Raw genomic sequence first — 24,277 nt, 5'->3', positions numbered from 1 at the left:
TTCATAACTGTTGCAGAAGTTATCAATTTTGATCTGAAGAGTTAAGTTTGTCTAAATACAGAAATGTACAAGAATAATGTATGTACTCATCATCTCTTAAAAGTCATTCTTTACCACATAATCAAACAAACTGAAATGTCTTGAATATGCAAAAAGACATCCTAAAGTCAAGCTCACACAACTCATACACATGTGACTGTTACAATTAATGTCTTCACACAAGCAACTATCTTGAGGCCCACACCACAAACACACCACAACATTGTAGCGGTACTTACCATGAATTCACGGTCTGTGTGCCTCAATCACACCATAGGTTGGCTGGCTGACTTACCTTGAAGAGGTGACTGTTGTCTTATCCATAACATACATGGCCAAAATAACTGTTTACCCATTTCCAATTTTGATATAGAACATTTTTTTTACAATTATGATTCCAAAAGAGATCAATTTGTATGACAGAACAAACTATGAGAATTTCTTATAGTGAAAACTTCTATCTCACTCTAGTGTTGTGAGTTGCGCCATTTTCTACAGAATGTTTATTTTGCAGAATACTCACCCTTCCTCCCTTCTGCCCATTGCACACACAGCCATCACAGAGTTCATTGCAATATTTGTCTTCCTGGGGAATTAAAAAAATAATTTAAAAAAGTTAGATCAAAATTCTATAAATTTTAATTTCCGTTTCTTGATACTAAAAAGGTGAGCCATGGTGAGAAATTGTTGAGTGAAAATTCTTTAAACATGGCTGATTGAAGCAACTTAAAAAGATATCCAGCTGCCAAGTCATGGACTACCACCTAAGAATAACAGACTGGTCACTTTAGACTGAGCAATTATGAACTACAAAAGGAATTATATAAGAGAATCAGGTGTCTGGACATGACCTGGTATCTGTTTTCATATCTGGATATTTTGATATCTGGTTCCAGCCTAGAGAGACTTGGCTATCACTCAGTATTGGCTACTATGACTCGTGAGCTAATTATGGGCAGCCAGAGAGCCAAGTCTTTGGGCTATAACACTAAGGTGTACAAACTATATACAACATCTGTTTTCACTATTCAAACTTGAAACATTCACATACGTTACTTCACTTTGCAAACATTTAATGTACTTTGAAATGTATTTACAAATACTTTTAAAATGTCTAGAAAATTATTGATAAGAAAGAACATTTTACTTGAGTAATTTCATTAATATTTGCAACATTCACAAAACGTTATCCTGTTTAAAAACAGACAGGAAAGCTCAGAAAACTGCTTTACGTCTAGTCTGTAAGGTACGCCGTGACAAAATGCCCTCACACATCAGCGAGGAGGCCGGTGAGGGTGGAACGTCACAACGTATCTTACAGTCTAGTTTACGTCATGTGTTGGGAAATTTTGGCAGTATTTTCTTATTCTAAAAATTGTGAATGGGGACGGGTACAGGTGTAGAAGTGTGTCCTATTGAAATTTGTCAGGTAACTAGTATGTAGTATAAAGACATGTACTATCCTACGTCAGTGACGTAAGTTGACGTAAGTTGAAAGTAGTTTATATATATATATATATATATATAACTCGGTGAGTATCAATCTGCTAAGACAGTGCTCTATACCGCAGTGGCAGAGCGTAATAGTTTTGGTAGTACTGGAACTCTTTCTTGGGTGTAACTCGGAGTTTCACGCATATTGCGATCATCAGACACTCTGATATTATATATATATATATAATATCAACGTTAGTCTATTGAATGTAATAGGGTAGATTCATGTCCATGGTAGAGGTACTAACGAGTACACAGCTGTGAGTACAATTGGTAGAAATTTGACACTTGACTATTTTACATTCACAAATATTAGTAACCAAGAGCATAACATTCCACATGTTATGGTGATACTCTGCTATACTGTGTGAACACCCATGGATGTGAAATTCAAGTGCTCTTTGTATTGAAGGCGTCAGTGTCTCTCAGCTTGTATGTAATCTGAGGTTTAAACTTAAAGAAAGTTTTGTAAGACATTTCACTTTTTCACAACACTCAAAAAGTCTTATTGATATGATAGTGATATAGACACTAATCACAGCTTTTAAAAACCAAATTGTAGTGGATTTGGCAATCGTGATTTAGATGTATTAATTATTAATACTTATTGAGTAGAGTTGTACTGTATTACAGATTGGAAGGAAATCTGGTATTATTCATACAGTTGCCTGTACAATATGCCATACAATTAATTTTATAGTCCCAGTATTAAACTTTGGTATATTTTAGCTATGCATAGTACATAACGTCCTCATATATGGTCTCTTTCTTTCCTGAGGAATATCCTGGATTGACTCAGAATACTTTGAGTATACAATACAGACTTTCTAAAAACCAAGGTTTACTGGATTAATTTCATTGATTCTGTCAATATTATCAATATTTATTAATTATTCATATTTGGTTTAATATATTCTTCATAATTCGTATATTTCCCAGTATCCTTAGTCTAGTTCCTATACAGTATCGTTACCCATTTACATTTCCATTCACAGTCTAGTTCCTATACAGTATCGTTACCCATTTACACTTCCACTCGGTTAGAAACCACGTTGGCATCCAGACTATAGTATCCTGTATTCTCCCCATAATTTATACATCTCCTGGTATCCTAAATCCGACCTTACAACTATGAACACATAATTACAAGGTAGGGTGCAGTACTCAAATTCTTAAAACTGGATGGATAAGTCATTTCTCATATATCTCCAAATTCTTAAGTCTTTGGAAAACAGTCTTCCTAGGTGACCGGAAAGCTTTTGATTCCCACAAGGCTGAGAACACTATCCCTTCTGGCTTCATAAGAGCTTGTCTTTGTATAAAATACCTTTCACTTTTTAACTATGACCGTGTCCCTTGACAGTCAAGTTTATTTGAAAACCTTCTCCTTTATACTTATCTCCTGTTGACACTATACTAATGTCATGGCTAACATGATTTGTACCCTTTCAACGTTCACTGTTTTGCTTTGTTGTTCACACAAATGTGAAATTTTGAATCTTAATTCCAACGAAACATTTAAATCTTAGAAGCCTAGTTTCAGATAGGATTGACATTTGGGTAGATCGTCCGACAGAACTATACAAAAAAGTAGTCAGTAGTCTAGTGCTCTGTGGTGACGAATCTCAAGATTTCACGATTCAATACCACAAGTAGATCTTAGTAGTAGAGTAATTACATAAAGTTGGTCCTGAGCAAAAGAAGGCTCCTATCTAATCCTTATGGCTCCACTGATAAGATAGCACAAATATGGGAACCTGGTATTAAATCCCTGGTCTTTAATAAACAGATTATCTTAATTTGACCATCAAGGTCTGGTCTGTAGATTGGCAGGAAGTCACACAAAACCATACAATTCTAGCAAACCTTACAGTGGTTTACATATTGTGAAATTTAGAGGGTTGTTATGGTCAGGATATTGTTTCCCCCTGAGAGCACAGAACAACTTTCATGTCCTAATTTCTGTGTGATTTTACATTTTATAGACAGACTAGTATGTGACCTATTTCATGCAGAATTGAATATGCTTAGACTAGAAACTGGTGACAGATGCTGAGATGTAATGAAGTGATGACTTGGCATGGGAAAATTGTACAAGAATAGAAATGTGCATTGTACTTTTCTACTTAGCACAAATCATTTCCTGAACAATTTACCAATGAAATGAACTAATGAAACTGGCATTTGATTTCTTTTTCACAATTGTGGGCTCAAACCATTTCCTCAATGATCTGACTAAACTGGCACATAGTTGGTTTCACACAATTACAGCCTTTCTTTCCTCAAACGCTACCGAGCTTTAATTCATTGGACCTGGGCCTTGAACCTTCAGTAATTATATTTTACTACCCTTCAGTATTTCTAAATGCTTTCAGCTTATTTGATGTAATCAAAATACCAATGCTACTAACTTCTATATATAATGTAAACAACACTTTATAAGTCTAGTAGAGAACTTTAGTAGAGATTTTCTGAAATTTGCAAAACAAAAGAACAGTCAAATATTGTGTTAAATATTTTCTAATGTTTTACAAGAAATCAGAATTTGAACTGCTCTGCATTTCACATTTAAGTGGGTCATATCATACAGGTTATATGTCAAGAAAATTGTGACATGCAAACTGACAATCACAGGAAAAAGTAATCATATGTACATTCACCAAGTACAAATGATATTACATGATAGCACTTCATGTAGTCTAGCGCTATCTGTGTATCTGCTCTGGATGCCAATGTGGTTTCGTAGTGGTATAAATCATAACGATACTGTAAAGGAACTAGACTACTGTGTATTTATCTCAAGAAGTGAAGACAAAATCATACCATGTGTAGCATCTAGCTACTACTCATGACCATGCAATGGTTCTATACTAGTCACTAGAAGTAGATATTGGCATTCCAATAAAGTTCTATACAAAGTCCAAGTATTTTATAGCCTAGAATTCAGTCACGTAATGATTTTTTGGTTCTTGCCTTTCACCCGTGCCATTGAGGAAAAAAGTGCCAAAATGCCAGCACGACTTTATTCTAGGCTAATAATTTTATTACAATCAAAAAGTATGGTGATGATCACTTAGAGGTTGTGCTTCTGAACTTTATTTTATAATGGTTTACAGGCTCTATAAATTTTGTGATCGATTGAGTGATCGATTGGTGTCAAATGTTTGCAATAATTCAAACAATAGAATGGTAACAAAGTTTTCTTTAATTATATTGGACTTACAACTTAAATTGCAAGACCACAACTTTCCCCAGTGTGGATGCCAACATGGTTGAGTGGAGGTGTAAATGGTAACGATACTGTATAGGAACTAGACTACACTTTCCCAAGAATAGAGATATCTGTGTTTTGTTCATCACTTCTCACTTGACTTCACTGAGTTTCTCATTATAGCTCTTTCAACATACATGAATAACACTTCATCATATCTGATGTGTCAACTTTTTAAAAGCATCTTGTTTTTCTTCACCTACACTACTAACACTTTGCAGACCAAGCTATGTCCTTGACACTAAATCTGTCTTCAAGACACTATTAAGACGTTCCAAAATGGACTTAAAAATGTTCAAGTACACTTCAGCTCATTTTCCCCAAGATAAACAACAGAAAAGGTTGACTAAGGACAGAGACAACAGCTGGTACTTGTTAAGACTTCATTTTCAGATTGTTCAATGTCACACAGTTAACATGTATCACATATACAATAACTAGGGTATTGGATTCCGGATCTGTAACTTTCACGCAAAAGTTAGAGAATATTTTTCTCAAACAGGTCAAGGGTTTAGTGTGACCCTTACCAACTTCTGTAGTTTTGTTGGTGATAACAACTGTACTGTTGACAGGTGTTTCTAACACTTCTTGTGTTACTATGTGTCAAATAATGCTAAAGTTTTGGCTGTTTGTCAGTCGGTCTAAAAGATAGATTTCACATGAAACAGGTATACCAGGTATAATGATAAATTGAAATTACAAATATATATCCAATTATTTTGACTTTTAAATTATGAATATGTCTTTCTTCTATCAAAACTGAAAGTCCTCATTTGACATTTTGAAACATTTTGCATTTATATACAGTCACCCAATAAAACTCTTAAAATAACAAAAAACAAAAACAATCTGCATATACAATTCATGGTTTGTGAGGTGTTTAGGACGGTACATTTGAATATGTAAATCACATCATGCCCTGGGACCGAGAGAACCTGAAATAATATAGTAATGTACATGAGTACATTGTTATGTATTTAAAATCATGCCATGTCTGGGGAGAACCCTGATTATTAGGTTCAATCATAGCATGGAACTTACTACTCTAGAAAAGTGTGGAGAGAATCCTGATTAGGAGAAATCTTAGGGTGCAACAGTGTACTCCATCTATAGGCTTGTGGAGAGATCTGATTTATTTGGTGAAATTATAGGGTAGACCCCACTACTCTAGTATGAAGGCCTTTCACAAGCTACAGAATGCTGACCAGTGTGCCCTCTAAGTCAATTTGGTAGAAATTATGTGCGTGAGTGACACATCAAATTGGCTTTGATTTGGTTGTCTCCTATCTTTTACTATGTAGCGACTAACATTAGAAATGAGAGTTTTATATATATATATATGTTATCACTTTGAAGTTTGACCAAGGACACCAAAATTTGACTGTCATTAGAGGGCACATTGATGTTGATACTTCAGTATACCAATGTGGCCGGTAATGTTCTGTTTATGATACCACTACATGTACTTTACTTCATGGTCAGTCATCTTGAATAGATCTAGAAAACAGTCAAAACAATCCAAATCATCAAATTTCATCCACTCATTTAGTTTGACATCTTGTGTTCCAGCAGTGATATAGAAATACGCTACCTGATAATCCAAAACAGTTACAGGTTAAGTTTTCTTTCTAAATAGTGTTGTGGGTGGTATTGGTAGTGGGTATCAGATGTATTGTCAAGCACATATACAAAGTTAAGATGTATCTATGTTTAAATACCCATTGTACTTTGCCGACATACCATTTGAAAAACACCAGAAATACTTTGTGACAGAGATGAGAGACTTTTGAATAGTATGCAGTTTTTTTTTTTAACTTAAAACCCACTTTGGAATAGCATTAAAATTTTGGGATGAAAATAAAAAGTAGATTTCTGGCAGAGCTATAGAAAAAGTTGGTCAAGAACAATAAACTAAGCCTACGTAGGATTATGGCTCAACAGAGCAGATAACTATGCAGGTTCCTGAGATTGCAACCCTGGCCTTTAAAGTATGATAATTGAGAGGAACCTGGGAAACTCAATTCTGCCCTTAACAAAAAGCCAATATTGGTATGATATATGTGGCATGCATGCATGTGTAGTCATAGACGATTTTTCAGTTTCAAGATGCATTGCGCGAGATGACATCACTTCTGTTGTTATAGTTTGTCTTTTAATTTACATTTAAAATAACATTTTCATTGTGAAATGGTAGAAAGACATGTTGACCTCTTTAATTGTGAGTGATTTTATAGAACAAAGACTAAATAGAGATGGATTTTACTGATAAACCCAGGGTATGGTCACAACACAACCATCCCAGGGTATGGTCACAACACAACCATCCCAGGGTATATGGTCACAACACAACCATCCCAGGGTATGGTCAACCCCCCCCCCCCCTCCCCATGCATACAGAATACCATGGTACTGTATGGAGAGTTACATTGATGCATCATGGAATGGGCAACAAGTCTATCAAAGCTACTTTGCAGCCACTATGTTGTGTCTACATATAAGATCTTTTATGCTAAGATTGTCTGTGCAAAGACTGTAACGTTAATCTCAATTGAAGCATGTAGAATAGGCTTACAGTGAGAATACAGTACATACTAGATTTTATGTATTCAGTCCAAGACAAAGACAAGAAGAAAGATTTAAGGCTCTTTAGAAGTAAAACTTACAATGGTGGAAATCACACACTTATGCAGTTGGACCACAACCTGACAGAAATTTGCATAATGACTGCCATTGTTTTTGACAGGTGTACACATTCACAGAGATTAGATCAGATTTGAATTAGCATGGACACCTATGTATAAACTCTGTGATAATCAAACCCACTGTAATGACATACTGTTCTTTAATTGTTAATTGTTTTCCTGACTATTTTGTATGTAAATCTCAACTAATGACTAGCAATTTGAACTAATGATTAAGTTAAATCTGTCTTGAATGTTGACAAAGATTACGTTTCTGACAAGTAGATGCAATTAAACTAATCCTTTCAGATGGATGTCAGTAACTTGCCTCATAGTTACATTGTAAATCTTCACAAAGAAAGACTTTTCCTTTTTGTAAAATTTAGAACTGAGTATTGTATGCAAATTTTCTCTGAGTTATCCTGCTGTCAAATCTTTGCTAATGACAGCAAGGAATGACCTTCCTTTCTTCCTTTCATAGGTTTTGTTCTGGTGAGTATATGCAAAGCCAAAGTAATCCTCATTTTCCTTTAACGAGTTTCTATACAAGTACCAAATTTTTTTAGAATTGTGATTAAGGTTACTGAGGATTCGTTTCACTGGTTATGTTCAAACAAATGTATGCAATTCAAACTAATCCTGAAATCAAATGAAATTGTGTACCAATATAATAAAGATGGTCTTTCCTTTTTAAAATAAAACGATTGAAGATGAGATTTTACTTTTTAAAATCTTTTGTTCAAGAAAATGGAAATCCGAGCTTGACTCTAATGTTAAACCTGCCATTCTGTAGCTAAACGCAAATTTGAGCTTGACTCTAATGTTAAACCTGCCATTCTGTAGCTAGAAATGAAATTTCTAGTAAAGAGAAAGAAGTTCAATAAAGTGACACAGAGATGGTTTTCTTTAAGTTCAGGTGAAAACAATGTTAAACCTGTTAATTTCTAGTAAAATGGAGTTTCTGGAGACAGATCAGAGTAATAAGACGACTGTTTTCTTTGGGTGTACATGGTGTATACTGAGCACAGCAACCTTCTCTAAGAGGAAAGCACAATATGACATACAAGGTTGGGGCAGTATTACATGTAAAATGTAATAGATGTTTATAAATGTTTGTGACAAGGTCATACCACCCTGGGGTGGGTTCTCATTAACACATAGAATGTTAGCATTGTGTGTATCCAAACATCTTCGGCTGTCTGCCAACTCGAACTTCCTGTGAAGGATAGATAACTTTCCTGTCTCAGTGTCAGAGTAAGTATATAAGTCTGAAACTGTCAAGCCCTGGTTTACCCACCCACACCAAATTAGTCATTGACTTCAGGCCTTAGGACCTAAATAGCTGTACCCTTGATTGTCAGTGGCCGTGATTCATCCTTCATTCTTTCTCCATCCTACATCAATATTCTGGTGTCCAGGATCATCGACAAGAATTGTCAAAGTTTTTACATTTGCATATATTTACATATATATGAATATTCATGAAGGTGATGTAAGTGGACATCTTCCTGACGAGTGACATTTTCATAATGTAATGTGACAGATCAGTCAGGAGACCAAATCATGATTGTCAACTCGTGTTTGTTGAAGAAATATCTACTGTTAATGCTCTTCATTGTCATTAAACTTTCAGTTGAAAAAAGTCGTTGAAACTTTTTTTCCAAAACTTTTGTTTGACAATACACTTTCCTTAGTTATTCTAAATATAATGTATTCCCTAAAGGATGTTACCTGTAAATGCAAAGTAATTAAGTTTATTCTAAAGACCTTGTTTGGTCTTGAATTGAATTCTATGTTAGTACCTATACATAGTATAATTTAAATCTGAACTGCATTATATTTATAACTGTAAGTCGACAAGTAGCTAGTTTAAATTCTTAACCACTCACTAGAGCTGTAAAACTTGTTGTATAAATTTAGTTGTATACATTGTATAAACTTATTGGATGGTGAATCAACACTTATGAATGAAGTTAAAGTTTTCAGTTTTGGCATCGGGTACCTTTGCCTCCTACCACAGTTTCAAGACACTTTAGGTATTTCTTAGTTTCTATCACCCAGAGACTTGGCTATCTGGTTTGGAAATGTTTATTGTCAAGCAAGCAGTCCAGTAATAGCCCCAGAGACTTGGTTGTCTACAGCCAAGTCTCCAGGGCTAAACTGTCAAGCCTTAGTCAGATAGCCAAGTGTCTGGGGATATACTGTCAAGCCAGTATGTCAAGTCAGATAGCCAAGTTCTCTGGGATAGTCTTCCATCTTGTAGCAGTAACTGACAGGAGATGGATCTACATGCCAAGCTACAGTTCAACTTCAGTTGACATTTCACTGGCTAAAAGACCTGATAGTTTTTATAGCCCATGTGGCTTCTAGAAAATTACTTACAATATGCACAGTAGAAGTTGTACTAAAGAATAAACAGGTGTGATGGAAAGATACCTGACCTTTCTGTAATGACGTTGTTGAAATCTTCATCTCCATTGTATACATTGTTTGGCAGCCTTTGTACAGTCTGTTATGTTTTTATCTAAACATTTTAACTTGATTTCAGTGATAATTTAGAACAAGTAGGTTATAGATCAAGACCTATATCAATTAATGATTGCCTGGTGTTGCGTCCTTTTCCATTTTCTTTTAATGTATACCATCCACATGAAGACTTCAATATTCCCAGGGATTCTAATCTTATACCATCCACATGAAGACTTCAATATTCCCAGGGATTCTAATCTTATACCATCCACATGAAGACTTCAATATTCCCAGGGATTCTCAAATGTTAGAGACGGTGGCAACTAGAATGTCATTTCCCTGCATAGTTTCCCATAAACCTTTGACGGAAATCCCCAAAATAGGCGAACACATGTCAAGTGCTGAAGGGCTTCTTTACAAGATTTCAAAGTTGTATAAATTAGCAAACTGCTATTTTTTTTGCCTCAAATCATACATGACTGTACTAGAGGAGGCAATCAGGCTAAAAAATGTAAACATGTTCCAAGAAGGTCAATTCAGGTAAAATAACGAAGGTAAAATAGCAATGAACGATTAGCCGACATCTACATCGGATTTTAATCAGATTGGGATTAGCCATGACTTGGTACTGACTGCTATCGCTCTCTTTTCCATCTAAAATACAGCAGCTCAGCTGTAAACAACAAACTGTGTGCTGACCAGTGTACTAGCAGAAAACCCAAGACTTACTGGTCCAGCAATCAAATTGTTTTAACACTTTAAGTATATCAGGGTCTAGTGAAGGACAGTCGGAGACTGACTATAGAATTAACCTTTAAGAGGGTTCATTGTAAATGTCTTGGGTGTGGTAGAGGGTTGTGAATCATGTAGCTTTTATGATTTACAATCACTGACATTTTAAATACCCAATTTTACAACTCATCCCTTAAAGTACATGTAACACCACATCACATTTTGAAGTAGAACACTGGCACCTTTAACTTTAAAGTACTATGTGCTATATTGGTTAAATCTATATCTATAACAGATGGACTTCACCACCCACAAATTCATCTACAATCTTGTTCATGTCAGTGTTCTCAAGGAAAGTAGATCTAAAAACGTCAAGACATACGTTTCTATATTACTATTTACTAGTTGGCCTCAGTTAAACTGTTATTTCAAAGCATCCAGATATACATGTACACATAAATTGTTCTTATCAAACCAGGGTATATACATGTAATACAAGTCTGTACTTCCAACTGTGCCAATTCATTTGTTTACTTTCCCTGTTTGTAACAGGTTCCATTCCTCCACAGTCTGATGTCTGTATCAGTATCTAGCCCAGAGATTGGTTATCAGTATCTGACACAGCATACTGGCTTTGTTCTGGTAAACTTCATTGTCAAGACAAATACTGTAATAGCCAAGTCTCTGGGTTAGAAGGGCATACTGTCCTAGCCTACAAAATACTTCTTATGAAATGAACTGTTCTCAGATACATGTATATAATAAGCTAGCCCAGAGACTTTGTTATCTAGCATACTGGTTTTGTTCTAGTGAAAGACTTTGTCAAGTCAAATAACCAAGTCTCTGGGCTAAAATATATATCATGAACAATTGTCTCTTTTGAGATGTACAAAATCAATCAACTGAAGTAAATTTATCAACTACTTCCATTTAGCATAGTAAATATTTAGCCTTATTATTGACCAATCACATCGTCTGTTAATTAACCAATCAATGACTTACATTTTTCCATGCATATATTTTGATCTGTTTATTAACCAATCAATTACTTCCATTTAGCATAGCAAATTATGAACTTGATTATTGGCCAATCACTTGATGATATTTCTCAAGGTGAATGACATCATCTGTTTAATTAACCAATCAACGACTTACATTTACCCAGGTGTATTTTAACCAGTTTGATTAACCAACCAATAAATTACTTAATTTGATCCAGGTGAATGATTTCACCAGTGTAATTAATCAATCAATTACTTAGAATTCCACCTCAAACCTATACACATTTAGCAGACAAGCTTCTCAACTTGTTAGACACATCATTATGCCTGAAGCACTAGCTGTATTGTTTCTTACATACAACTGGGAGTTTATTCTAACAAAAGAGTGAAGCTTGCAAATTTCCGTTTATTTGTCACAAAAAAGACAAGCAAGGAGACTCGCTTTGCGTTTGATGTTTCGACCATAATAAATCATTTGAATTGTAACATCACAATGTGTGAGGGAACATAAAGGCCTACAAAATCCCAGACATTCTTTAGTTTCTTTTGAAAAGCTATCCGACATAAAACAGTAAATCAGTTCTCACACTGGCTTGATTTTAAGATCTCAAAGAGATGGTCCATACTACTTGGTGATACCAATAAAAGCAATTTATCCAAGTTACACGACTAATTAGACAATTACAGTAGCCAGCAAACACAAAAGATAAGCAGTTTTAGCACAGTTGTTTGTACAGTAATTGAGCCAGACAGATGTACACTTCTGTTTTTGAATGAATCCAGGAATGTAGCAGAAATTATGTACCAACAAAAACGCACAACTTAATTAAATATCAGATTCAGTGCAGTGGTCTGCACACACACACACACACAAACACACACACACACACAAAATAGATAAGCCATTTCAAGCAAACTTATTTGCATGATAAGTAGACCATGTGCTAACATATAATTGTGTTTGAGTGAATCAAGGCATGTATTGAAAGTACCATGCACAAATGAATACACACAACTTCATTATTCTACTTGTCAGTATATCCTCAACGTATGCTAAATACTGCCAGTATTTAGTATTACTGGTAATTTCATTTGACTTTTTTTCCTCCGTCCATCTACAGTTTAGATACAATAATGATTATCATAGAGACTGAGGGATTTTTTGTTGAGCATACCTAACGACAAATTTATCAGTGTACATTTCAAGCAAATCTAACTTTTTGATTTTGAACTTAGTCACTACCTTGCTAGGCAATTACACTTTGTATTGAATGTTTTGGTGGAAGTGACCCAAACTTACATTCTTTGTTCAAGTGAAAAGACTATAGCTTGCAAACATAAAAGAATTCCTTCTGCAACGTTTAAGAACAAGATGGATCACTGCTAGTGTGCGGAAACTATTTAAAGCAAGTTGCCCCAAGGAATGAACAAGAAGTTAGCAACATTACACATATACAAAGTAAGCTCTGAATGATTAATTTGCTCTCTGACCTAATAACAAGTGGTGCGTTGGTGTTTTGTAAACAGTACCAAAAAATGACAGCCACATCAAGTATGAAAACTTTAAGTATATTAACCTTGACACAGTTTTTCTATCACTGAAAAAAGATGCATGTCAAGTGCAATTTATTATATCTGGATATTTACTTGTGTCAAATATTGATCAGCTAGTTTGTCAAAATGGAGCTCAGTACCTCAACCTGTGCAATGGGTTTCACTATGGACTCCCAAGTGGATGAAGGAAGAAATAGTAAAACTCTATACACAGGTTTATGCTATAGTTATTGTGCAAAATGATATGATTACAGCACCACAGTATCTTAAATATTCATAATCAAACATCTTAAATTTGTTAGTCTTCAATGATTAAACAGAGGGATGCTTAAAAAAGAGATATTGAACATTTTATTGCATAATATGGCTGACATATCTTCCAAGTTTTTGAACATTTAGTACACTAGGGCAACATGGCTTAGAACACCTAAGATTAACCTAGCCTTGCAGTCATGATACACTTTGGTTCCTAGATACCATGGTTACCAGGTAGTTAACTTGCTTGGTACATGTACCTTTGCGCCAATGTTTTAAACTGGCATTGGAGTCGCATAGTTAGAGTGACTGGCTTAGAATTAGAAAGTTGTTGGTCTTCCTAAAGTCCTTGGGCAAGATGTGAACCACCATTTAGTAGCACCTGACAACCAAACTACACAAATTGGCACCTGTAGGATACTGGGTGTTATGTGAAGGATCTACAAAGATAGCAGGGATTGTATGCTCCCAGGGAGCAGAGAACGTGTGAAGGGCCACTGTGCTGCTATAATTTTGTGCCAGGGGTAATAAAAGTACTTAGACTCAGTGTGGGAAAATGCAACATTAAAAGTTAGATTGATCATTTATCATACTATAGAACACACCTACGGGCAACACCTACTCTAATGCTTCTATCTCATATAGAAGGTTAACATGGATACCAGTACATTACATCATTTGGTGAACTGACCTTGTTTTAACTCATAGATTTGTATTCTCATCAAAATCAGGAGACCTTCAACTTTGTGACACTACGTTACACATACCACTGTGTATATAAGTTAACCTTTGCTATATTGGTTTAATGACAATTGTCCGATTTTCAGTACCATCAAGTGTGATCTGACCTTACCTATGAAACAAGGCTATAACCTCAACAGATGTGTGACACAGATTTATATGTTTACAGACTTGCAGACAAGACTTGCCCTTCAATTTTATTTTATGATAGAGATTCTTGGAAGATTGATCTTTTAACTACCTAAGAAGTAACATGAAGCATTGCTTCTGTATTTAAGAGCCTATAAACTGTCAACAGACACTGACCCTAAACTACCAGTTTACATAGTCTGTAATTAGTGTAAGCAATGGTTGCTTTGACTTTGACATTTACCTGTCTACACCCGGTGAGTTGTAGGTGAATGTCAATCAAAGATAGTACATACATCATCTGATTTCAGGTACTATTATGTACAACATATATATAACACACATATTTTACTAGTTAGTTTTAGCACCAAACACTTATTGAAGAAAATCCAATGCAGTAATGTAGTCAATTCATTGTACCGTGGGTATAACAATGCATTATGGGTAGGGTAGAAAATGATGGGGAGTTACATGCTTAATGAGTTCAGGAGGCTTCTGGCCACATTTCCATGGAAACCAAACCATTTTAACTTCTACCTCTGGTTCATATCCTTTGGTTGTAGCCAGAGCTTAGGTTGGAAGTTGGAGCTAGGTGGGCTGTTCAATGTTACTGATGTATTACCTATCTATAGTCTAGTTCCTATACGGTATCACTACAATTTATACCGCTCCTCCACTCACAGGTGGTTTAGTTAGAGACCACATTTGCATCCAGCTATACCCATGTATATATAACCTGCATATTGGCAACCATGCAGCTGAGACAACTGTACTGGTAATCAATCTCAGGAACATATAGTTCTATCACAAATTTATTTATCAGAATATACAATATTCTTGCTGTACATGCAGGTGTAAGAATTTACAAAGAAAGTAACATATTTGTATAGCAAATTGTCCATAATAATTTTTTTAAAATTTGCCTCCTCAAATGTAAATGTCTTCATATTACCAAACAGTGAAATTGGATTGTCATTTGCCCCCCCCCCCCCAATAACAATGATAGATTTTTATTACAATAGAATGTATTGTTATGTTGATCACCTATTGTTCTGACAGAACTGTAGCATGGGACTTACAATTCTATGAAGGTTTAGAGAAAACCCTGCAGCTGTATATCTACCACATGTCAACTCAAAGTATTGTTTCATCACGTTCTATGCTGTAGTAAATCTATAAATCAGTGTATTAATCAACCCAACATATGCATATTTTGTCTGACTTATGTGAATATTAGCTACTAAAAATCAGAAATCACACGTAAGGTCTGGCTTTCAAAACTTTTACATTCCTACGTACTTGTTCCATTAAAAGGTTGATGCTCCCATGATCTCAGGATGAGAGATATACAAGGTTTAACGGACACAAGATTGGTATACAGTGAACTTTTTGAAAACATCATGTCCTTCGCCTATCCTTGAGATGTTTATGACTACTAAATACTTCAGGATGAAGATTTCCACATCTGTGTGACGAACGCGTGGACTGTCCTAACCAGTACTTGGATGGCATCCGATGAATTATCCGTAGTTGGCTTGCTATGACACTTCTGTATCATTGAAAGTGATGCCACCATGATTGAGAGATAAATAGTAAACTATTCTGTCATATAAAGGTAAACTGAACTCTCAGAGAAGCCAAAATTATAGCCATACTTGTACTTGTGACAAATAAAACATGTTTGGTGAAGTACGATGTTACTGAAATGTATACTGTAGTATACAGAATGGATTCCAGGTTGTCCTGTAGATAGTAACTTTACAAAAGTGAAATGTACACTGTTGTATAAAGAATGGGTTCCAGGTTATCCTGTATATAGTAACTTTACAAAAGTGAAATGTACACTGTAGTATACAGAATGGGTTCCAGGTTATCCTGTATATAGTAACTTTACAAAAGTGAAATGTACACTGTAGTATAACGAATGGGTTCCAGGTTATCCTGTAGATAGTAACTTTACAAAAGTGAAATGTACACTGTAGTATAAGGAATGGGTTCCAGGTTGTCCTGTAGATAGTAACTTTACAAAAGTGAAATGTACACTGTAGTATAAAGAATGGGTTCCAAGTTGTCCTGTATATAGTAACTTTACAAAAGTGAAATGTACACGGTTCCAGGTTGTCCTGTATATAGTAACTTTACAAAAGTGAAATGTACACTGCAGTATAAAGAATGGGTTCCAGGTTATCCTGTATATAGTAACTTTACAAAAGTGAAATGTATACTGTAGTATAAAGAATGGGTTCCAGGTTGTCCTGTATATAGTAACTTTAGGAAATGAAATGTGATGTAGTCAGCACAGGTTCTTAAGAAGGAAAGTATGGCTGACTGGATCAAGTTCGACCAAGGTCTTGGATCAGTGTTCTAGAACTGGTTTACCCAGCACTATTATTAAAGAAGTCACCATAGGTCAGGTAGCAAATATTAGACAACATTTGGGAAGTGACCAATAGATCTACGTAACTGAGGAACTTCACCACATTGGAATGGTCTGCATTACCACATTACCACTCCTGTTTTCAACTGTATTGATCAGGGTAGGTCCTATGGAGACAGCAGACATATAGTTATGATGTCACAGTATTTCTATGGTCTCAAAATATACATATGTGTATGATGTGGGCATCTGCCCACCTCACCACATCCTAGATGTAAATCAAGCGAATGAACCACGAATATGTATAAAATCAACACTGGTGTACAAGGTGTAGTCTGGATGCCAATGTGGTTTCTAACTAAACCAGTGGTCAAAATAGTGCTGCTGGGTATCCTTATTTATTGCTGGGGCAAGTATGGGGATGGAAATTGTCTGAATTGGTGCAAAATAACACACAAGTATATAGGTAGTAGATGATGCCTCAGACATGAACAATTACTATGGTCAGTCTATTGAAAAGGAAAGAGCTGACATCAAGTTGTCATGATGCAACCACAACAAAGTGTAGTTGAGAGAATGGAACTGCTCTTTTAAGAGCATAACTTTGTTAACTTCGTATATGTACAAAATAAACCAAAACTATTCATGACACTTGTATGGGATGGCAGTATTTTTGAACAACAGCCCTTCCATATCATCAGACAGATTGCAACTGAATGACAACATTGTGAGATAGTATATGCAAATGGAACCACATTTTAAATGAAATTTTGATTACATTTCACATAACAGCAATTACATTTCACATAACAGCAACGATGGCACCACTAGAGGGCAAAATGAAGTCACAGTTTGTCAAAAAGTTACAGACGCACAAAAATATTTATTCACGTAATCTTGGCAGACAAGAAGTACCCATACTGTAAAGGATAGGAACTACCCCATGACAACCATGAAAGACTGGTTTCCTGTTTTTCTCCAACCCTAGATCTCAAACAAAGATAGAGTTCATAAGAACTACCTATACGCCTACCTTTCATTGTCTCAACAACTTCCTCACATCAATCCTTCTTCCGGTTTCCATAACAACAACCAAGTAATTAAAGATGATGATACAATGAACCTCATCCTTACACAGAGGCTGGATTATGATGCTAATCTATTATCCTTTGCAGGCCTACTTTTGTAAATCATTAATAAATCTCGGCTCTAAATTACGTCATAGCACATCTTAACTATGTAACATTGAGATAGACGTATTGAGTCACAGCTGACAGTGATAGCCTTATTATCATTTCACAACAATCTGTTTCACAATAATCGGTGAATCCTTTTGAAATTTCAATATAAGGTGGACAAATCAACCATTCTATTATATAATGGTATCGCAGGACTGCTTGCATTCACTAGTGTGACATGTAATCTCTTGATTTCACTTATACAATTCTGTTCAACTATCTGACAAAGTCTAGCATCGCATTATACCTATTTCCAGACACGTTGGTTCTTTCAGAATCCATCTCCTTTTCCCTAAATGCTCTTTTAGGGCTTCAATAGCATATCTTTGTGTGTAGCAGGTTTTAACACGTTATAAACAAAATCTGTACTAATGAATTAAGCTGCAAAGAGGCATAAAAAGTGAGAAAAAAGAACAAAATGACCATGTATGCAAATGAAGCTTCCTCACAGGCAAGGCCAAAAACAACCCCACTCTTTTGAAAAGTTGGATGTCAAACAAATTGGCAAACATTTTTCTTGTTTTAAAAGATGTACATGTATGTGAAACAAATGTGAAAGTTCTACGATATCTTTAATGCATATAGAAGTTCCAGTTTCTATTCCTCTTTATACAGCTAGGACAGCATATATTACATTCTGCATATACCTTTGGGACTGCAGGTATTACCCCATTTCAAGACACGTTTTTTCATGATTGACAGGAGAAGTTGATAATCCAACTGGCCTACACCAAGATGACAGATAATTTATTCTGTATGCCTGAGGTGCAGAGTGTCCTACAACTATGGGCCTTGATGATATAGGACACTCTATGCCAGAGGCAAGAACTGTATTTTCAATTGATACAAGTCTACCAAGGACTGTTTATTTGTTGTAAACTAAAAAGAAAGACAGTTTGGATGACAGTCTGTACGTGCGAACTTTGGGTTATTTTTAACATCAGACAGATGACTGCCAGAGGTATATTTTTGTAATCTGCTAATTTCTAGACTTTGTAACCTCTCTGGTCTGGAAAACTTCCTAAAGAGGGGAATTTCATATCTTTACATACCAGCTTGGAATTTACCTTTCTAATGGCTATTGAATATTGATTCTACTATACTTGTTATGTTCATTAGCCCAGAAACTAGTCTTAGGTGTTAATTACTCTCAAAGAGTAAACAAGTTCTGGTGTGGATTGACAGTTTCTTGAGATTTAGTAAAAAAACAAGTCTTTGGGCTATCTGTCATTAGTCTAATGCTATTCTATCAAATCTCAAGAAATCTTTTTACCCTGTCTCTGGTGACTCAATACCACATTAACATCTAGACTATTTGTTCATAGGAATCCTTAATAAACAAGTATAGCTGAGTCACAGATACAAGCAGTATAGACATGCTGGCGTGGGATCTTTAGTAACAGCAATAATTGATTCTTTCAATATTACCAAAGAACTAGACAGCCTGGTATCCATGCATGTAAATCAATTATGTATACGGAAATACACTGTGCAACATATAAAAGTTCTGAAATACATGAATTTCTTTGCAACACATATATGATAATGTACATGACATGTACATGCAATAAACTGTAGAACAGCCTGTGAATGAGCATTTACTTCGTCTAGTCCCTATTATATATGGTATCACACCTCCACTAACTATGTTAGCATCCAGACTTTCACTTTATTCATCTAGTCTCCTAGTCTGGATGCCAACATGGTCTCTAACTAAACCACGAGTTGAGGTGTAAATCGTAACAATACCATATAGGAACTAGACTAGTGCTATCCATACAATGACTAGACTAGTGCTATCCATACATCGAATCTCAAGATATCTCGATCTTTACAGAGATGATTCGAAACCACATCGTGACTAGCATTTACTAACTTCAGGGGACTCAAATGGTTACATGGTATAACAGTACTGTACAATCTATTGCATGGCTGCTAACTATGAATTTACTTTGACAAAGTCTGTATTCAATAGTAAACATTCTGGTCTGATGAACATCCTTCTGTATCACAAAACATGTACCTAAAATGTCCAAAAACTATTAAACATACTAGTAGCAAGTAGTACAAAGTTTGGCCCAAAACACTTGACTATCTTTAAAATGTTGTTCACAAGAACAATTAATCTAGATCATAGATGCTAATATAACATTGCTTGAGATTCTGTGCCAAGGACAGAACTAGACTACAGTGCGTTGTCAAGCCAGTATGTCAAGTCAGATAGCCAAGTCTCTAGGCTATGAGAACTTAGACCCATATACCAGTGCATATTATTGATTGTTGGCCTTGGAAGACTTGTTCTTGCTAGTTGACAGTTAGTCTTTGTATACACACATTGGGTCAACATCAAAGGAAATAGACTAGCCTACTCAGAGACTTGTTTTAGTTTTACTACTCAAGCAAAATTGAATTGTAAGGGTGTTTCCCCAAAACTCAGTTTAGCAAACATGGGATTTTTTTTTATCAAAGGTTTCCCAAATGTATATTGCAAAAGGCGTAAACTTATACAGGTGACACTGAGAATGATCATGGATGTAGATAATTATTGAGGATGTGATGGGGAAGATCCACAAAATAAAGGCAGACTTCAAATGAAACTTGATTTGTGTTGGTAAACGATAGCATTAGATTAAACTTTTGATCCAAACAAATACAAACTTGAAAATTGTTACCTGAAATTATTAGTGTTAGTGTTACCTGAAATGTGCAGTCAAAATTTCAGATTACAATTTTTCAAGTTTGTGTTTAGATTTATCCTAGCATCCAGGCCATTAGAGTTTTGAATTTCCCATCTGATGGGTAAATAGTGAATTCAAATCCCCCATGCGCATGGATTCCTGGCTAGTTTGAATCGAAAGTTTAATTGAATACTATACTATAGGTAGAAAGTTTAATTGAATACTATACTATACTAAGGTAGAAAGTTTAATTGAATACTATACTATAGGTAGATATTACATGTACTAGGAACTGGTTGAACATTGTACTTCAAAGTTCAATAAACCTGTAATGTTTACATATAATAATAAATCTGCTAAGCTTAAAATAAACAAGGTACAATAAATACATGAAAACTATGGTGTAAATAGTATTCCTGTACATGTGAAATATAAACTTTTAGGACTAACTTACTGATTAATATTTGTCATTTGTATGCAAGGGTACTATTGCCATGGATTACTTGGTGTGTGTTTTTTCATGTTTTGGTTGCCCGAGAAACCTTTGACCCTAAATTTAAAGCATTCTAAACTTTTCTATTTTATTTTCAACAGGGTTTAGTGCTTTATATATGTATGTGTGAAATTTTATTACTGTTTATTGTGGTAGAAACCATGGTATTCAATGTAGTAAAATCTCTGTGAAAACTGGTTAAATGTAATACTATGGTATTTGATGTACTCGTAGATGTTACAGATCTGTCTAAAATCTCTGTCTAAAATCTCTGTCTAAAATCTCTATAATGACATGGAGACATACATGTATAATTACAGTTTACAAATCTTGATGTATGTCAACAAATGTGACCTTCTGTTTTTAAATTCCAGCGAACACACCTTACTTATAAATTATATGTAACATATTAATGACAACACCTGGCTGGCAGTCAGTTACACATGTAAACTGGGATTACCTAATTCTGTTGTTAAATTACAAACATTCAGTCATATAGTGATATACCCAGTTGCAATGCAATTCAATGGAGAGCAGGCACATCAAACCCAGGCAATAATTTTCTGTGCCAGATCCCCGCACACTTTGCCCAAATGTGGCAAGTGGCACGCTCATCAATAATTTATGCATTCACTCAGCAATTTGGCTTTGTGAATATCTTCACTGTTTTTACATTTTTGTGAATAAAAAAATATTTCAATGCTAATTTATGTGATATTATGTGATTCAAATGATGTTTCTATGCCACTGCATTGGGTATATCCTGACTGATGATAAAACCTTTACTGGAACTCGGCAGTATGGCTTACGGTAACCTTCCTAAATTTGGGTCCTTCCACCACACAGCTGTAGTTCACAAAACCCATATCATTGCTTATTACAATATTAGGTATATTGCCAGAGACCACTCTATCCTATTTTTCCCAGCAGGTTCACATGCTGTATTTCATTTTTTTAAAACACAAATATGGACTATTTTGAGATAATTTTATTACTTCCAAAAACTTCACTAGCTTTTTTTCATTTTGCTATTAAGATTATCTTAACAAACTGGGTGAGATGTCTATGTCAAGATAGCCTGTCAACAATGTACTTGTTAGGTCTGTGACTCTGATACACTCATTCTTCATCTACAGACAGAACAAGTGTGGTGGAGTCACAGCTCCACCACATATATGTAAACAGGATACTCTCTCAAGATCATCCAAGAGTGAAGTGACAAGGTTACAATTAGAAATCTACATGAAGACTGCTTGCATGTCTTCAGGTATGAATTCCGGAATTCTTAACTGAACATAAAGATGGGCCAACAAAATATGTCTTGATGTTGCCATGGTGACAATATATGGATAATGATAAATACAGCCAAATTCTCCTATAATAGTGAAGATGCAGTGGGTGTGACTGCCATCCTTGTAATGACAACATAGAGCAACAGGGACTACACACTCTTTCTACTACATGCAGAACGAAGAATGTCTGGTCTCAGCAGATGACAGCAGACAAGCTAACATGACCCTGATGTTTATCCTAAAACTTGATGTCTTGACAGATTTAGGTTAACTAAGCAACCAATGCAATTTACAATCTCGTTTCTACTAGCTTTCATAGAGTTTGTACGGGTAATACTATCTTTGCATGACTTTCTGTGCTGACACATGTAATTGCTTTGTCCACTTTGCCCTACATTTAGTCATAATGATGTTCTCATACAAACATACCCCTTGACAAGCGACAAGAGAAAAATGTCCCGACAACTGTCTCACAGGCAATACAATACTACACAAATATTGGCATACAGACACAATGAAATTTGTGACCGTTTCAAGAGTTTGGGACAGCTGTGAATACAGCCTTGAGGGCTGTCTGCCAACCGATGAGCTGTTTTTAGATCACTTGACTCCTAGAGAGAATATGTGTTGACATGATGCTACTTTTATCTCATTGCAAATTAATATGCATACCTAAACTCATTTCTGTATGCTACTGTACTTTAAATGGTTGCCTGGATTCAAAGAATCATTGCTGGATTTCTAGTCTTCACCAAGGGTACTCTATTCCGGTGAACCTAATCTAAGTTTAGTATACTTGAAGGGATGTGGAGTGTGTGCAGGTAGGGAATGCTGGGGGCTGGGGGTGAGATATCCAATCCTTTTTTCTCTTTCATTGTTTGTGCTAAAGTTGATAAGTAGGTTAAGGTATATATATAGGAAATTATAATCAATACATTTCTGGCCAAATATAGCCTAGAATCAATGTTCTACCACGTGGCAGTTTCAGAATGACATAAAATTGTCTTAAATCCAGTAAAACAGAGTCCTACTTGCATTGATAATCTTTTACCTGTAGCCTGTCTATAGTTGAGCTGTGCGTAACTCCATGGAGTATAGCAGATACAGATCTTGCAATTAGACATGCTATTTTTCTTCTGATATATCATCATTTTTTTCACTAAATAAGGTAGCTTCATCTTTGCTAAATACAACACTATAGAATTATAGACACCTCACTACTACAGACGTGGCAGTCACCAGATGATGTAGATATGTTATTTTTCATCTGATATATCTTCATTTTTTTTGTTAAATAAGTTACTTTCATCTTTGCTAAATACTGCACTATAGAATTATCAATACCTCACCACTACAGACGTGGCAGTCACCATGTCATCTTACTTTTTAAAGAAAACTAAATGCTTGCTGAGACCCAACTTAAGCTGTTCCTTGCAGCTATTGAAAGACAGGTAGAGTCCCTGGGGATGTTAGGGTTTCTACATTTAATGTTGGGTACCTTGTCTAATAAACATGTCCCTTCTTTCAAAGTCTAAAGTGAAGTTATTTGTGGAAATCATCAGTGAGGTCAGTATGATAAATCATTTTGACATTTTTGCCACCTTCTGTATCCAATTACAGTAAAAAGTTTCAAAACCTTTCACAAATTTGTATATCTCTTGCCGCCAGCAAACCCATGGCTAGGGTTATCAACAATAGCCTCAGTTTAAAGATAGATTTCCATAGCTGAGTGGGCACTGAGGGACCATCTCACAATACGCACAAAAAACTCAGAAGATAAATTCATCTATTATTTAGGATGTCTCTGACCATTGCCATATCTCTTCCCATAGT

The 24,277-nt window shown here is 35.4% G+C and overlaps 1 protein-coding gene across 1 annotated transcript in view; it reads right to left on the bottom strand.

Moving 5' to 3' along the window:
* Window positions 1-24,277, bottom strand: part of LOC144442449 (uncharacterized) — a 75,233-nt gene that overhangs the window by 39,521 nt on the left and 11,435 nt on the right. Inside the window, exon 3 of the mRNA XM_078131805.1 lies at window positions 563-625. Within this exon, the coding sequence (XP_077987931.1) occupies window positions 563-625 (63 nt within the window). The remainder of the gene's footprint in view (window positions 1-562; window positions 626-24,277) is intronic.

This window comes from Glandiceps talaboti, chromosome 11, assembly GCF_964340395.1.
Source record: "Glandiceps talaboti chromosome 11, keGlaTala1.1, whole genome shotgun sequence".
Classification (NCBI taxonomy): domain Eukaryota; kingdom Metazoa; phylum Hemichordata; class Enteropneusta; family Spengelidae; genus Glandiceps; species Glandiceps talaboti.
Note: the sequence above shows the minus strand (reverse complement) of the source record. Positions and strands in the feature narration are given on the sequence as shown.